Source organism: Puma concolor, chromosome D4 (genome assembly GCF_028749965.1).
Source record: "Puma concolor isolate L17-30 chromosome D4, mPumCon1.1.hap2, whole genome shotgun sequence".
In the NCBI taxonomy this organism is placed as follows: Eukaryota; Metazoa; Chordata; class Mammalia; order Carnivora; family Felidae; genus Puma; species Puma concolor.
This window is the reverse complement of record NC_141679.1, coordinates 870,892-888,725: the sequence shown is the minus strand read 5'-3', so window position 1 is coordinate 888,725 and position 17,834 is coordinate 870,892. Positions and strand designations below refer to the sequence as shown.

Here is a 17,834-nt window from a genome sequence, read left to right as displayed (position 1 = left end):
ACCGAGTTGCTATGGGCTGTCTCATCTATTCTGTGCTGATCCTCCGGTCTTTTCCCGGCTCTGTCTTTCAGAATCCCGCTGTGACAAGGACCTGGACACTCTCAGTGGCTATGCATTGTGCCTTCCCAATTTAGCCCGACTTCAGACTTACCGTTTTGTTGAGCACCGGCCGATTCTGTGTGTAGAGATCAAGGTGAACTTTTATCGAGGGGAACTGGTCGGGGAGGGGAGGGAACAGGGGTCCAGGTTGTAAATGTGCGGGCCGCCTGCCTGGGGCATGCTTTGCGACAGAAGCTCCTGAGGTCACCCCCCCCCAGGCCTCGTGGCCTCTTCCCAACCCCCAACTCCGTGCATTCGGCTTGTGTCCCACTCCTGATATCTGTCACCTGTGCCTTGCTGCTTCGGTTCTCCTCACTGGCCAGGCCTTCAGATGTGGGCCCGTGCCTGCTGCTGGGACATGGAGCCAGCCGGGGGCAGGCCCTGGCCGGTGGCCACCAGAAGGAAGAGGCACAGAAGCCTGCGTGACTTTCAGAGACCTGGTCTGTGCGCCCAGCAGAGGGCCGTGACCCCTGGAGAAGGGCCAGGCCCTGGCTTCATCTCTGCTGCCCAGTGCGCCCACGTGTCCCTAGGGAAGCCTCCTGGGTGTCCCAGGCCATCGTTTTGTCTCCTTCCTCTGAACCTCTGTGGTGGGGCCTTTGGGGTCACCCTGGCTGCTCTGCTTGTCCCTCCAGAGGGTGAGCATCCCGGGGTCTCAGATGACAGCCAGCCTTCTGAGTCCCCGCACTGAGTCCTGACAGTCCTGCCCTGGAACTGTGGTTTTGAAAGGCAGCCAGCGTTGCAGATGTCCTGGGAGCTTCCCAGTTGTCCGAGGGGCTTCCCGTTCGCTCCGTCTTGTCCGAGGGAGCAAGGGTTCCGCTGTTAGGAGCTGGGTGGGAGCTGGGGCAGTGGGAGCGAGGGTTCCGCTGGGTGGGAGCTGGGGCAGACCCGTTCCTCCAGGCATTGCTGTCACCTCATGTCACGGTGTGTTATACTTTGTCCATCTGGTCAGCGATTGAGGCACCTCTGGCCTCCCCAGTGAGGGTTCTGGCCTCGGATTCTGTGGCGGCAGAGCTGTTGATGTGACGAGGGAGGTGTCTGCTCCCCACGGGGCCGTGGACGGTAGCGGCTCTGGGGGATGTGATACCTGATTCTCCCGGGCATCACGCTCCATTATCTTGTCCCCTGAAAGGTATGTGATTTGTCCCTAAACAGTTTTTTCTTCCTTACTTGTTTATTTTGCAGCCAAAATGTGGGTTTATTCCTTTCTCCGGTGACGTTACGCACGAGGTGAAGCACAAAGTGTGCCGTTACTGCATGCACCAGCACCTCAAGGTGAGAAGCGCGGCCGGCCCACGGCCTCCGTGCACAGAGCCTCGGGTGGGGGCGCTGGCCCCATGGTGGGACCCCCCGGAGTCGCCCGACGAGTGAAAAAACAGACACTTTGATCTGATTTACTTTTTCTTTTGCAAGTAGTTCATGTTCGCTTTGTTTCAAATCGAGGTATAGTTCACATATCTTCAGTTCACCCACGTGAAGTGTATACTTCGGTGGGTTTTACTAAGTTCGCATGATGGCGCTGCCATCATTATTCGAATTCCAGAATAATTTCATGAGCTCACAAAGAATCGTGTCCCCGTTAGCAGTCACTCCCTAAGGCCCCTGTCCCGCCAGCCCCTGGCCAACACCTGCCCTTGTGGACGTGCCCTGGACATTTCCTGTAGATGGAATCCCATACCCGGTGGCCTCCCGTGACTGGCTTCTTCCCCTGAGTGTCACGGTTTTGAGGTTCGTCCACATTGTGGCGCGGTTGAACACTGTTCCGCTGTCTGGGGACACCTCGTTTATCATTCATCTCCTGATGGACATGTGGGTTGTTTCTACCCTTCGGCTGTTGTGAATAGTGCTGGCTGCTGTGAACGTGCGTGTGCATGTTCGTGTTTGAGTCACTGCTTTCAGTTCTTCTGGGTTGAATTGCTGGGTCTGAGAGAAATTTCTGGAGCAAGTGTTTCGAGCACATGTCGAGCTATTTCCCATGGCTCTCACACTATTTTGTATTCCCACCAGCAACATCTGAAGGTTCCAGTTTCTCCACATCTTCAGCACATCTTCAGTGCTTGCTTGTGATTGTAGGAAATCCTCGGGGTACGAAGCGGTACCTCCCTGTGGTTTCCCCTGCGTTTCCCTAACGGGTAGTGATGTTGCACATCTTTTACGTGCTCGTTGGCCATTTGTATGTCTTCTTTTGAGACCCATTGGTTCAAGTCCTTTGCCCATTTTTGAATCAGGTTATTTTGTTGTTGAGTTTTAGGGGTTCTGTATATATTTTGGATATTAATTTTTTTATCAGATATGTGATCAGCAAGTATCTTCCCATTCTGTCAGTTGTCTTTACACTCTGTTGATAACATCCTCTGATGTACAAAAAATTTTAATTTCACTAAAGTATATGTTGTTTTTTCTTTGTTGCCTGTGCTTTTGGTGTCATAGTCAAATCATTGTCTAATTCAAGGTCACGAAGCTTTTGCTCTAAGGTTTTGATCGATTTTATGTTAATTTTTGTACATGGAGTGAGGTAAGCGTCCAGTTTTCTTTTGCATTTAATTCCAGTTTTCCCAGCACCATTTGTTGAAAGGACTGCTCTTTTTCCACTGAATGGTCTTGGCTTCCTTATTGAAGATCTTTTGGCTGTAAATGTGGTGGTTTAGTTCTGGGCTCTCCGTTTTGTTCCAGTGGCCTAGGACACTTTTTTTTTTTCTGTAGCTTTGTAGTCAGTTTTCTTAAGTGCTTTTTCTTTTAAGTGCCGCTGAAGATTTTATTTTTGTTTTCAGTTTTTATTTTTTGTATATAATTTATTGTCAAATTGGTTTCCATACAACACCCAGTGCTCATCCCAACAGGTGCCCTCCTCAATGCCCATCCCCCACTTTCCTCTCTCCCCCACCCCTCATCCACCCTCAGTTTGTTCTCAGTATTTAAGAGTCTCTTATGGTTTGCCTCCTTCCCTCTCTGTAACTTTTTCCCCCCTTCCCCTCCCCTTGGTCTTCTGTTAAGTTTCTCAGGATCCACATATGAGTGAAAACATATGGTATCTGCCTGACTTATTTCACTTAGCATAACACTCTCCAGTTCCATCCACATTGCTACAAAAGGCCAGATTTCATTCTTTCTCATTGCCAAGTAGTATTCCGTTGTGTGTATAAACCACTATTTCTTTATCCGTTCATCCGTTGATGGACATTTCGGCTCTTTCCATAATTTGGCTATTGTTGAAAGTGCTGCTATAAACATTGGGGTACAAGTGCCCCTGTGCATCAGCACTTCTGTATCCTTTGGGTAAATTCCTAGCAGTGCTATTGCTGGGTCATAGGGTAGATCTATTTTTAATTTTTTGAGGAGACTCCAGCTGTTTTCCAGAGTGGCTGCACCAGTTTGCATTCCCACCAACAGTGCAAGAGGGTTCCCGTTTCTCCACTGTAGTCAGTTTTAAAATCAGGAAGTCCGAGTCCTCCAGCTTTGTTCTTCTCTTTCAAGATTGTTTTGGCTTTTTGGGACTCCTTAGAGTCGCCTCTGAATTTGAGGATTGGATTTTTCATTTCTGCAAAAAAAGACTATTGGAATTTTGACAGAAATTGCAGGAACCCGTAGATCACTTGGGGCAGTGCAACATTCAGACTTACAGTCCGCAAACACAGGTTGTCTTTCCACTTACTTAGGTCTTTCAGAATTTCTTCCAGCAATGTTTTGTAGCTTTCAGCGTGCAAGTCTTTTACCACTTTGGTTAAATTTACTTCTAGATATTCTTTTAGGATGTTGTTAAGTATGGTCGTAAATGGAATTGCTTCTTTAATTTCATTTTCAGATTGTTTATTGCTGGCGTATAGAAGCACAACTAATCTTTGTATGTTGATCTTGTACCCAGCAACTTTGCTGAGTGTCTTTCTTACAGATTCTTTAGAATTTTCTATGTATAGGATCTTGCCATCTGTGAAGAGAGGCTTTTTTTTTTTCTCCAATTTAGATGCCTTTAGCTTCTTACTTTCCTCAAATAAACCAGCTGGGAGTTTTTGTAGGGATTCTGTCGAATTGCAGATCAATTTGGGAGGTATCGCCACCTTGATTTAACAGTATTGATGTTCTATGAACACGGGATGTTTTTCCATTTGGTTAGGTCTTTAATTTCGTGCAGTGATACTTCATAGTTTTCAGCGTGTAAGCCTTATACTTGTTTTGTTAAATTTATTCCTAAGTATTTTATTATTTTGGATGCTGTTGTAAATGTTTTTTTTTTTTTAATTTCATTTTCAGGTTGTTTATCGCATAGAAATATAATTGGTTTTTTAAATATATATATATATTTTGAATTGTAGTAGGATACACATAAAATTTACCATCTTAATCAAGGTACGTTGTTGTGCAACCGTCACCACCGTCGTCTCCAGAACCTTTTCATCTTCCCAAACTGAAACTCTGTCCTCATTAAATCACTCACACTTCTTCCTTTCCTCAGCTCCCAGCAGCTGCCATCCTAGTTTCTGTCTCTGAATTTCACCGCTGTGGCTACTCTGCGTAAGTGGAATTATATACAGTATTTGTTCTTTCGTGACTGACTCATTTCACTTAGGTCCTCAAGGTTCATCCATGTTGTAAAGTATGTCAGAATTTCCTTCCCTTTTAAGGCTGAACAATAGTCCCTTGAATGTATACACCACATCTTTAATCTGTTCCTCTAGTGACACACACTGGGTTGCTTCTGCCTTTTGGCTCTTGTGAACAGTGCTCCTGTGAACGTGGGTGTGTAAATATCTCTTGGAGATTCTGCTTTCAATTCTTCTGAAGGTGTATCCAGAAGTAGAATTTTTGGCCATGTGGTGGTTCCGGTTGTAATTACACGGAACCACCACGCTGTTGTCTACAGCGGCTGTGCAATTTTACGTTCCTACCACGGTACCTGAGAGTTCCACTTTCCCCGCACACTCACTAACACTTTTTGTCTGTGTTTGATAGTAGCCATTCTAATGGGCGTGAGGGGAAAAATACAGTTGTTTTTTTGTATATTGATACCTTATCCTGTCACCCTTGATGAACTTGTTTATTTGCTCTGGGTTTTTTTTTTTTTGTTTTGTTTTTTGTTTTTTTTTTTGGTGGTGGTGGTGGTGGTTTCTCAGGGTTTTCTGTATGTGTGATTAGATCATCTGCAAATAAGGATAGTTTTACTTCATTCTTTCCAATCTGGGTGCTCTTTGATTTTCTTCCCTAATTGCTCAGGTTAGAATTTGCAGTACAATTTTGTGTAGAAACAAGAGTGGACATCCTTATCTTGTTCCTGATCTTAGGCAGAAGCTTTCAGGTTTTCACTACTGAGTGTGATGTTCTCTGTGCGTTGGCCATAGGTGTTCTTTTTGAGTTTTTTTTGCCCCCCCCCTTTTTTTTTTGTGAATCGTGAAAGAATGTTAGATTTTGCCCTGTGTATACTGAGAAGACCAGGAAGTGTGCTATTCGTTCTGTTAATGTGGCCTCTTACGGTTGCGTATGCTGAACCGTCCTTGTATTTCTGGGATAAATCTCACTTCATTATAGGTGTATGATTCCTTTAATATGCTGCTAAATTAGGTTAGTTTTTGTTGAGGATTTTTTCTTAAGAGATAATTGGCCTGAAGTATTCTTTTCTGGTGATGTTTTGTCTGGTTTTGGTAGGGTGATAACTGGCTTCATAGAATGAGTTAGGAAGTGTTTCCTTCTCTTTACTCTTTAGTTTTTTGTAAGAGTTTCAGTATTGGTGTTGATTCTTCTTTAATCATTTGGTTAGAATTCACTAGTGAAGCCATCTGGTTCTGGGTTTTCCTTTGTCAGAAGATTTTTGGTTGCCGATTTAGTGCCACTCTTACTATTCTGTTTAGATTCTCTTTCTTCCTGACTCAGTTTTGGTGTGGTGTGTTTCTAAGAATTTGTGCATTTCATCTGATTTGTTCATAGTATTCTTCTAAAATTCTTTTTTTATTTCTGCAAGGTTAAGTAACATCCTTTCTTTTATTTCTGTTTGTAGTCATTTTTCTTGATCCGGCGAAAGGATTATAGTAATTGTTGATCTTTTCAAAGAAACAACTTTTGGTTTTGTTCACTTTCTTCATTTTTCTCCCTGTTCTCCATTTCATCTGTCTCTGCTCTCATCTTTACTATTTCCTTCCTTCTGTCTGCATTGGATTTAGGTTGGCCTTATTTTTCTAGTTTGTGTAGAAAATTGGGTTATTGATTTGAGATTTTTCTTCTTTTTCATATAGGTGTTTACAAGTATAAATTTCCACGTAAGCACTGCTCTCTGCCTCCCATAAATTTTGGTATGTTGCATTTTCATTCTATCTTAATTTTCTGGTTTTCCTGTTGATTTCTTCTTTGACTGATGATTAGGAATGTGTTTAGATTTCTTGTATTTGTGAATTTCTCAATTTTTTTTTTTCTATTGATTTCTAATTTTATTCCACCAAGTCTGGAGAACATTTGCATGACTTCATGTCTCCCTGAGAATGTTACATGTTTGCTTGATGAGAATGTGTATTCTGCTGTCATTGGGTAGAGTGTCCTATAGATGTTTGTGAGGTCTAGTTGGTTTATAGTGTGGTTCAAGTCTTCTGTTTTGTTGTTACTTTTCTGTCTTGTCACTCATTACGTGAACACCTTAAGCTGAACAGTCTAGCTCAGTTAATACCAGTTAATCTCACTGGTGTACGAAGGCTCTGCTCCTCCTAGCTTTGTTGGCGTCCCCCTTACAAGTTAGTCTTCGTACATAGCGTGCTTGTTACTGCAGATTCCTGACGATTGCCTCCTACCGTGTGGCGGACATTCTTTCAAGGAGATGGGATAAAAAAGTTACGAACAAATTCATGGTCTTCTCTGTTTACCTGCCTGTGTAGTTCCTTTACTGGTGCTCTTTATTCCTTCACGTGGATTCAAGTTACTGTTTAGTGCCCTTTCATTTCAGCCCGAAGGTTCCCTTTAGTATTTCTTGTAGGGCCGGTTAGCTAACAACAATTTTTTTTTTTCAGTTCTTGTTTGCCTGGCAGTGTCTGAATCATTCCTTCATTCCAAAGGATAGTTTTATAGATGAAGAGCTCTTGGTTGACGGTCTTTCGGCACTAAGATTTTCTTGAATGCCTGGAACCAAGCAGTCTTTGCCAAGGGGCTCCACACGCACGCAGGGACCGCCATCACCACTCAGCATGGCAGTTGCAGCTGTACTCAGCCTTCAGTTCCTCAGAGCCTCAGATCAACAGAAAGCGAGGGCCTTTGAAGGTCTTTCTAGAGCCTGCGCATGGCCTTCTAGAGCCCTGTGTACATCTCATTATTCAGCCTTTCCATTTTAGCATTAGGCTAAGCCTGATTGTTTGCCATGACTGTTACCACTCTCTCAGGTAGCTGTGCAGTGAAACCGTGCTTCACAAATGCCCCTGGGAGGACGCCCCTTCTGCACCTGCTCGGCTCTGAGGTAATGAAGATGGGAGTCCCAGAGATGGGTCATATAATGACCATTCTTTGGGCATGAGGCTTTGGAGAAACTCCTGCTCCGTTCAGCCCCCCTGCTGGCTGCCAGACTTCCTTTTCACCAGGATTGGGGTTGTTGGTTTTTAGGGTTTCCTTGGAGCTGGAGAGAGGGTTGGGAATAGAGCACTAAAAATGCCACAAAGCTGGGGCGCCTGGGTGGCTCATTCGGTTAGGTGCCGACTTCAGCTCAGGTCATGATCTCACAGTCTGTGAGTTCGAGCCCCGCATCGGGCTCTGTGCTGACAGCTCAGAGCCTGGAGCCCGCTTCAGATTCTGTGTCTCCCTCTCTGTCTGCTCCTCCCCCACTCGCACTCTGTCTCTGTCTGTCAAAAATAAACATTGAAAAAAAAGTTAAAAAAAAATGCCACAAAGCTCAGTGTTCTTAGATTTGGCCATTTTTCTTGAATAAACGCTCCCTAGATTGTTGCAAGCCTTTGGTTAATTTTCAGAGTTCTGAAAGTTTTGATTCTGACAGTTTTTGCCAGTTTTCTCATTGCCCTTATGGAGGAGAGAATTTCCAGAGGTCTTTACCACCACCATTTTTGCTGACTCACCCCATCTTTTCTTTGTGTTGTTGTAACTTTCTAGTCTCTTAGGGAAAAGAAGGTATGTGAGCCACTCCCTTTGGGAGATGGTGTTCATTGTCACCGTTCATTTTTAAGAGCTATTTTTTTCTTTGTTCATTTAACTGATACAGTATGGAACTGTAGTAATTAGGTCACCCGATTTCCCAGAGGTAACCCACGTTGTTAGTTTGCACATCCTTCCACACTTCTGCCAACACAAATGTACATACTATCCTGGGGGCCCGAGATGATGCCTTTCCCCACATGTTTTCTAGCATGTGCTCACTCACATGTGTACATGTATACTTTCATAAAGCAAATATGGGGTCTCAGCATATGCAGTTGCTGTGCTTTTTTCTCTTCATCCTGGAGATTTATTTCTTGTGTATCCTTCAAGGCTTTTCCAGTGCATATTTGGATATGACCTGTGGATGCACTTCTTTTTCTTTTCTTTTTTTCTTTTTAAGTAAAGTAACATCACTTCCACTCACCTGAATTGCTTTTTTCCTCGAATAAATGTTGGTGATTTTTACCTTTACCTCTTCTGTTAGCTGGATGTCATTTACTCATTCCTTCACGTATCAAGTGGCTTTCTGTGTCCTGGCCCGTGAGAGCGGATGCACTGCAAAGTTGTTTCCAGACCTCGCTGTTACAGTTAGGCTGCACTGAACGTCCCCGACCTGGTGACATTCATAGGTTTGCCAAAGTCTGGGGATACCCACATTTAAAATTTGACGGAAACCAGCGACTTGACTTTCAAAAGGTTGTGCCGATTTGTCTTTTCCCCAACAACATGAAGTTGCTTGTTAGCCATACCCTCCTCTCCCTGAATATTACAAGTTTAAAGATTTGTTCATCCGATGGCCAGAATTGAGCCCGACCGTTTTGCGAGACTGGTCTGTCGTTTTGGAAAGGTGCTTGCTGCCAGCTGCCCTGCTCCCATGGAGGGCTGGGGTTTCCTGGGGTTGGAGCCAGGCCCCGCCCCCACTAGTGCTGGTGCGCACCTGGAGGTGGTGACCTTCAGCACCCTTGTGCTCACCTCAGCTCTCCCGTCAGTCGCTGACACCGCTTGGCGCTTTCTTAACAGGTGGCAACCGGGAAATGGAAGCAGATAAGTAAATACTGCCCCCTCGATCTCTACTCAGGGTAAGAGAACACTTCTCCTTTGTCCCTATGTCACCTTCCATGGGGGTGGTGGTGGGGTGTGTTCTGTGAGGGGTGGGGGTGGGGTGGGCAGGGGGGTCGTTCTCTGCGGCGGTGGGGGCGGGGGGCTGGGCAGGGCTCCCGGTTCTTGTCCGGGTTCTTGTCCGGGAGTTGCCTCCTCGGGTGACCTTTGGGAGGAGGTGGCTGGGGAGATGTTATCACCAGGAAGGGCTAGAGAGTGGGGTGGGCACGGGGGGCAGTGATGGGGAGCCTCCCTGAGGAAGGCTGGGGGAATGTGGCTCCTTGACCCACAGAGCCTGAGGTTCCTGGCAGCCGCCCCGAGGCCCATGCCCCAAGTCAGGGCCCCTGAGCCACAGGCGGCTTGCAGTCCTATCAGTAGTGTCTTCTCGTCGTAGGAATAAACAGAGAATGCACTTTGCTTTGAAGAGCTTGTTACAGGAAGCTCAGAACAACTTAAAGATATTTAAGGTAAGAGTAGCTTCTATTTCCAGGCACTTGAGCAGTGGGGCCAGTGGGAGTCCAAACTGGGTTGAGTGAACCCGTGGCGCATCGCCTCTGTGACCTTGCAGGTGAGGGTGTCTGGGCTGGGGCTGCCGTGGCAAAGTCCTGCGGTCCTTTTTCCGAGCCTCGTTCCACAGGTGTGGCATCCTGTGACCCCTGGAGTGTGAGACTTTAGCTCCTTGAGCACTGGGCGGCCTTGGGCCCACCTCTGGTTCCTGGATGAGGATGGCCCTGACTCCGTTGGGCTGTGTCCCTGGGGTACCTCTGTGCATCTCTGATGGGGTGGCCACACCTGTGCTTTTGCTCGTGGATCATTCAGGGAACTTCTGATTCCCAGATCTTGTCAGTCGGTGAGTTCTCAAAGTCCTGTGGCTCATCACCCCGCATCCTGGCTGGGTGGGGGAAGGTTTCTGCCCACGGAGCCCTCGCCATCAGCACAGGCACGGTCATCTGCAGGCTCCCTGAGGCCCCGGGGTCACCTGCTGGCAGGGGTCGGGGCCTCCGTGGAGGGGGTGGGAGCAGGACTGGCCCAGATCTGGAGGAGAGCTCAGCGTGGCCTGTGTTGGAAATGTGTCCCCTCAGGTCCTCCTTGTCATCTCCCTTCCTCCTCTCCTGCCCCCAGCCCCGGGGATGTCCTCATTGGTGTTATGTGTGTGGAAGAGTCCAGGGGTCCAGGATCGCGAGCACTGGATGTGTGTGGAGAAGCAGGGCTGTCGTATGTGGGCGGCCTTGTGCCCTCTGTGTCCCGCTCCACGTGGATGGTGCTGCTCTGTGCACTGGATGCCCCTCAGCGGGCTTGGGCGGGCGGGGAGCCTGTGTGACGAGCTTTCTCCCATCTGGCTCAGAAATGTGGTCCCAGTGAACTGCGTTCACCCCGTCTGCCTCCACCTTCCTGAATCCAGAAAAAGAGGACAGATTTCACAATCAGTTCTTTTTTGTTTGTTTAAAATTCATTTATTTAAATTCGAGTTAGCTAACATACAGTGTAGTGTTGGTTTCAGTAGATCCCAGTGATTCATCACTTACATATGGCACCCAGTGCTCATCACAAGTGCCCTCCTCAATGCCTGTCACCCACCCGGCCCATCCTCCACCCACCTCCCCTCCGGCAACCCTGTTTGCTCTCTATATTTAAGAGTTTCTCTCTTTTTGTAATGTTTATTTATTTTTGAGAGACAGAGGGAGACAGAAGACCCAAAGCAGGCTCTGAGCTGACAGCAGAGAGCCTGATGTGGGGCTTGAATTCATGAACTGTGAGATCATGACCTGAGCCGAAGTCTGACGCTTAACCAACTGAGCCACTCAGGCGCCCCTTAAGAGTCTCTTATGGTTTGTTTCCCTCTCTGTTTTTATTTTTTCTTCCCTTCCCCTATGTTCATCTGTTATGTTCCTTAAATTCCACGAGTGAAATCATAAGATATTTGTCATTTTCTGCCTGACTTACTTTGCTTAACGTAACACTTTCTAGCTCCATCTGCCTCATTGGAAATGGCAAGATTTCATTGTTTTTGGTCACCAAATAGTATTCCACTGTGTGTACGTATGTATATATCCATTCATCAGTTGATGGACATTTGGGCCCTGCATAATACGAATTTAGTGCCATCGTGTTATCTGTAGATTTGGTGTTTCTGGTGATAGTCTCTGGTCGTTTGTAGCCTTTGCTGCTTTGGTCTTTTTTTTTTTTTTTTTTTTTTTTTCCTTTCTTTTTCTCCACTGAGAGAGTTCCCCTTAAAATTTCCTGCAGGGCTGGTGGAGTGGTCATGAACTCCTTCAGTTTTTGTTTGTCTGGGAAAGCCTTGATCTCTCCTTCTGTTCCTAATGACAGCCTTGCTGGATAAAGGGTTCTTGGCTGCATATTTTTCCTATTCAGCACATTGACTATTTCCTGCCAGTCCCTTCTGGCCTGCCAAGTCTCAGTGGACAGGTCTGCTGCTACCCTTATGTGTCTACCCTTGTAGGTTAAGGCCCATTTGCCCCTAGCTGCTTTCAGAATTCTTTCTTTATCTTTGTATTTTGCCAGTTTCACTATGATATGTCTTGGTGTTGAACCGTTTCTGTTGATTTTGAAGGGAGTTCTCTGTGCCTCTTGGACTTGGATGCCTGTTTCCACCCCCAGATTAGGGAAGTTCTCGGGTATAATTTATTCAGATAAACCTTCTGCCCCTTTTTCCTGTCTCTTCTTGTGGGACTCCTGTGATATGGATATTGTTTCACTTCATTGAATCATTTAGTTCTTTCATTCTCCCCTTGTGATTTAGTAATTTCCTTTTGTCACCTGCATCATTTTCCATGATTTTGTTTTTATTTTCTATTTCACCTGGTCTCTCCCCTGCTTCTTCTAGCCTCACTGTCAATGTATCTAGTTTGTTTTACATCTCAGTTATGGCATTTTTTTAAAAAAATTGTTTTTTCAACGTTTTATTTATTTTTGGGACAGAGAGAGACAGAGCATGAACGGGGGAGGGGCAGAGAGAGAGGGAGACACAGAGTCGGAAACAGGCTCCAGGCTCTGAGCCATCAGCCCAGAGCCCGATGCGGGGCTCGAACTCCCGGACCGTGAGATCGTGACCTGGCTGAAGTCGGCCGCTTAACCGACTGCGCCACCCAGGTGCCCCAGTTATGGCATTTTTTAATTTCATCCTGAATAGGTCTCAGGCCTTTGATTTCTGCAGCAAGAGTTTCTCTGGTGTCTTCTTCGCTTCTTTCAAGCCCAGCTCATAGTCTTATGACTGTTGTTCTGAATTCTTGTTCAGATATGTTGCTTATATCCGTTTTGAGTAAGTCCCTGGTTGTGATTTCTTCTTGACCTTTCTTTAGGGGAGAATTCCTCCGTCTTCTCATTTGGCTAAGTTTCTGTTTGTGTGTGTTTTAAAAGCTTGCTATGTTTCCTGCACCTGAGAGTACCGCTATATTAAAGGGGTCATACACTGTCCAGGGCTTTGCAGTTCAGGAGGGGTTTCTGGTGTGTGCTGTGTACATTGTGCTCTTGTGTTTTGGCTGCTCTTTCCCGCTGGTCAGTGCTCTGCGGAGCTCCCTCTTGCTTGCCGTGGGGGAGTGTTTGGACCTTTAGGTGTCCTTTGATTCGTTTGTTGAAGTAAGCTAGGAAAAAAGGAGAAAAAAATAAAAGGAAAGGGAGTAAAAAAACAGAAAACTATAAAGCTGATTCCAAAGAATAAGAAAGGAAGGACATCTGGGTGGCTCAGTCGGTTAAGCTCCAACTTCAGCTCAGGTCATGATCTTGCAGTTTGTGAGTTCAAGCCCCACATCAGGTTCTGTGCTGACAGCTCACAGGCCTGGTGCCTACTTAAGGATTCTGTGTCTCCTTCTCTCTGCCCCTCCCTGCTTGTGTTCTGTCTGTCTCTCTCTCTCTCAAAAATAAACAAACATTAAAAAAGAAAAAAGAAAGAAAAAGAATTAAAAAGACTGATCCACAAAATAAATAGAAGGAAATGATAAAAAAAACAAAAACAAACCCCAGAAACTATGAGGCTGATTCCAATAGGAAAACCAAAAACCAAAAACTGCAGGTATCATTTAAATTAAAAAAATTTTTTTTAAATGTTTTTATTTATTTTTGAAGGAGAGAGAGAGACAGAGCATGAACGGGGGAGGGGCAGAGAAAGAGGGAGACACAGAATTTGAAGCAGGCTCCAGGCTCTAAGCTGTCAGCACAGAGCCCAACGCGGGGCTCGAACCCACAGACTGTGAGATCATGACCTGAGCCCAAGTCGGACGCTTAACCGACTGAGCCACCCAGGCGCCCCTGCAGGTGTCCTTTTAAAGCACTCGATTTTCAGTACACTTGGTGCATCAGGGGGCTGGCTGTGCTGATCTTCTGGAGGAGAGGCCCACTGTGCTGGCTCAGAGTCTTGCCCCAGTAGATAAGCAGTTGACGGGGACAGGGGACGGTGTCTGCTGTGAGCAGGTCCCGCCTCCACTGGGGGCCTCTCCGTGGCTCTCTGAAGTCCTGCCATGTTGTTGAAGGGCAAGTGGCGCCATCCCAATCTCTCGTCCCCAGACGGATTCTCATACTCCCCACTGTTCAGGCAGCCGTCACAGAGTAGCGAATCGGGCAGTCAGCTCCCTGTGCGCCACAGCTCTCCCGTGTTTCTTCTTTGGTGTGCTTCGGGGATTCAAAACCCGAAATGTTAGAGGACTTGGCACCACGTGGATCCTCGCCCCTCCTCCAGAGTAGAGCCTCTGTGTGCTGTGTCTGAAGCCCTTTGTCCCCGAAGAAAGACCCACGCCTGCACAACGTGCTGAATTTGTGGTGTAGCACTGCTAAAAGCATCAAGGCTCATATTCCCTCTGGGTGTGCCTCTGTCTTCTGCTGATAAAAGGTCTTTGGCTGGTGCCTGCAGGGTCTTTTGCCCTTAGGGAGGCAATATATACCCTGTTCCAACAGTACTCTAGGAAGGGGACTGTCCACGCACCTCACACCTGCTAAGCTGTCGCCTCCAACCGTGGGGATCATTCTGCCATTCTGCAGATGGATTTTCCTGGGTTTTCCAAGTGACCTGGCCTCAATATGGTTGTGTTTGAGGGACGAGGAAAGCCCAGGGTCTCCCTGCTTCTCCTTTGCCATCTTAACTCCTCCTCAGTTCTTATTTTTAATTCTTACAAAGACTGAAGGAATTTCATATTTAAAGCCTAAAGATAAATCTCCTTCATCTGCGGATTGCTTTGGAACAATCTGGAACCTTCAGTGAGGCTAGTATTTTTCCCGGTGGGCCCTTTTCTGACTGTTCTTGCCTGCTGGGCCCGCAGTGAGGGGAGTGGCTTGGCCCCTGCTGTGGGGCGGGGCCTGGAGGGCTTGCTTTTGCTAAAATCAGAGTGGAAACAACACAGAGGTTGCGATAATAGTTCCAAAAGAGTGAGATTAAGAGAAGGGACACAGAATGGCTTTTTTTTTTTTTAACGTTTACTTATTTATTTTGAGACAAAGAGCACAAGCAGGGGATGGATAGAGAGAGACAGAGAATCCCAAGCAGGCTCCAGGCTGTCAGCACAGAGCCCGATGTGGGGCTTGATCCCACGAACCATGAGGTCATGACTCAAGCTAAAACCAAGAGTTGGATGCTTAACCAACTGAGCCCCCGAGGTGCCCCCAGAATGGCTTTTTAAGATAATACCAGGAGCAGTGAAGCCCATCACTGCAAGTGCCATCGCTGCTTGTGAGTCAGGCTTTGGTTCTCAAGTTCAGGTGTGCCCCATTGCCTGCTGTGGGAGCCGCCTCCCCGTTGGCCCGACTCCACGGCTGTGGCTGTATCCACCCCCACGCTGGACGCTTGTGAGACGTGGGGGGGGGGACAAGCAGCTTTGTAGTGGAGCCCAGGGCAGCGGCGCTCCAGGGAAGGTCACATGATGTCCTGAGTGGCTGTACTTGTATAGATTTTAGACACTGGGGAGAAGAGGCTTTCCACTGTCCAGCAGTCACTCAGCTGCTCGCAGGCCTGGAGAAGGGCAGCTTTGCGGGGGCTGAGGTGGCTCTTGTCCTGGACTGTGGGCCGAGCCCTGGGCCCACCTCTTGGCTGCAGTCCCCAGGGCCTGGTTTTGCTTAGCGCTTCATTGTGGTCCACTCCCCCCAGGGACTCCTGCGTACCCTCTGCCTTCTTCCTGCAGCAGGGCCCATGTCCAGGGTCAGTCGTCTCATGAGGGTTCCCCTGGCCCCATGGCCAGCAGGGGCCTCAGCTGTGTGCCTCTTACTCAGATGTCCATACCTCTGAGCTTGAATGTGTGACAGGACACCCAGTGGAGGCACTGTGCGCCACTGAACCCCCGAGCTTGATGAGGGAGGAATGCCCTGTCCACACCTCCTGGGCTGGATTGATTCTCCTCTGCCACCTGAGGACAGAGCTGTGACTACCCTGCTTTGTATTCTCCACTGTGTAACAGTCACATACCGTCTCTCATGGTTTCTGGGACCTGGAATCGAGCAGCACAGCTGGCTCTGGCTCGGCCCTCTGGGGGCTGTGTCCCCTCTGATGGCTCAGCCCTCTGGGGGCTGTGTCCCATTTTACGGCTTGGCCCTTCGATATCTCGGCCTTCTGGGGGCTGTGTCCCCTCTGATGGCTTGGCCAGGGCCCAAGACTGTGCTTCTAGGATGGCACCTTGGTTTCTGGCCGCGGGGGCACGAGGGGCTGCTCAGCGTGGCTGTGTGGTTTGAGGGGAGGCATGGGAGGGAAGCCACAGCGTCTTTTACACCTTAGTCTTGTAGGGGATGTGTGGCTACTTCGCCTTTGCAGTGGGGAGAGGGCTGCAGGGTGTATCAAGGGGCCACTGGGGACCGTGTGGAGGCTGCTGACCGCCCCGTCTCTCCTATGTGGGAACCAGGGGCAAGGAGTCGGTCACTCCCCTGGGTTAGCTGTGGCTCACGGGTCACAGGGTCAGCCTGTGCTCACATCCCTGCTCACAGCCCTGGGAGTGTGGTGCCGTGGGGGATTCTTTGCTAGACTTGGTTTTAAAAGGCTGGATGGCCTTGAAGATGAAACTCTCCACACTAATGACACTGGCAGCCTCACCTGCCCTGCAGAGGACAGGACTGACATCCACACTGGCTGAGAAGTCTGTGTGTCCCCCAGTAGCATGGGCATCACGTGGCTTCTCGAGCGACAGGCTGGGGTCTTTGGGAGTTTGGGCCTAGGGCTGAGGTTGCCTGAGGCCCCGTGTAGTGCACGTTCTCCTGAGGCTTTGTGTCTCAGGCCAGGCCGGTCCTCACTTTTTGAGAACGTTTTCTTTTTCGTGTTCTAATGGGGTTTGACTCTTGGTCAGTGACATGGTGTGTGAAGGTGGGTCTGGGAAACCCAGACAGAGACAGGTAGGGGGTCAAGTCCCTTTACCTGCTCAGTGGGCAGGGACAGAGGTATTTCGCCCCAGCCTGTGGAGTTGACACCGTCCTGTCTCTCTCTCCGCCTGAAGAATGGTGAGCTGATTTATGGCTGCAAAGACGCCCGCAGTCCCGTGGCCGACTGGAGCGAGCTTGCACACCACCTGAAGCCGTTCTTCTTCCCGTCCAACGGCCTGGCTGGCGGGCCCCACTGCACGGGTGCCGTGATCCGGGAGCTGGTGCGTGTTATCACGCGGGTGCTGCTGAGTGACTCTGAAAAGGGCCGGGCTGGCGCCCTGAGGCTGGGGCCAGGCCCGCAGGGCCCTCGTGTCTGTGAAGCCAGCCCTTTCGGCAGGAGCCTGCGCCACCAAGGTAGGCCACGCTGGGTGTAGGGGCGGGCAGAGCGTGTGGTGCATCCTGCCAGGGTCCTGCCTGGCCTCACGGAGCACTTGTGGGAGCAGCCTGGGCCCCGTCGGGGCCCCCCAAAGCCCCCCAGCCCCCGTGGGGAGACCTCCCCGCCGTCTCATCTTTTATCTGGGTTTTTAAGTTGCGGTACACGTTTGGGCTGTAGGGTTTTCCCTGAAAACATCGCCCCCTGTGTCTGTGCGTCCTCTGGTTTGTCAAGGGCTTTCCTACAGTCTCCCGTCTCGTGGTTGCCACCCTGGAAGGGTAGGTTTTCTGTGGCTGGTGGAGAACTGGGGCTCAGAGGGTCAGGGTCCCACAGCTCGAGGCCCTTGCGGGTGGGGCGGGGGGCCCAACTGTGACTCAGTGGGTGTCCCAGCTTTGAGGCCGCCCCGTGGGTGGTTTGGGCTTTTGCCGTGAATGTTCATGGGATCCTCGTTTGTCCCTTTGCCGCCTGCTGGTGGGCTCCATACGTCCGGCCTGCGGCGTGTGGGAGAGCCACAGCCAGGAGCCGGGAGGTCAGGGTGTCAGTACTGCACACGGCTGCAGCTCCCCCTGCAAGGACTCAGACCCATCCTGGTGTTTGTTCCTGGGACACGGCTGCTCCTTAGAAGGCTGAGAGATGGGCCGGGACCCCGACTTCCCAGGCCTCACAGCACCTGCTGCACGGCAGGGACCCAAGAACGCTCGCTTGTGGGATGGACCTCGCGTCCACACCGACCACGATGACCACTCCCTGCTGCGGGTATCAGTGGCAGCTTTGACCGCCATCCTGTGTGGCCACCCGCCCATCAGCC

The 17,834-nt window shown here is 48.9% G+C and overlaps 1 protein-coding gene across 1 annotated transcript in view; it reads left to right on the top strand.

Annotated features, from left to right (window-relative positions):
• The window catches only part of IPPK (inositol-pentakisphosphate 2-kinase), a 48,584-nt gene that overhangs the window by 12,764 nt on the left and 17,986 nt on the right, over window positions 1-17,834 (top strand). The window contains exons 5-9 of the mRNA XM_086684749.1: window positions 72-193; window positions 1,282-1,371; window positions 9,229-9,287; window positions 9,701-9,773; window positions 16,728-17,007. Coding sequence (XP_086540875.1) covers window positions 72-193; window positions 1,282-1,371; window positions 9,229-9,287; window positions 9,701-9,773; window positions 16,728-17,007 — 624 coding nt within the window. The remainder of the gene's footprint in view (window positions 1-71; window positions 194-1,281; window positions 1,372-9,228; window positions 9,288-9,700; window positions 9,774-16,727; window positions 17,008-17,834) is intronic.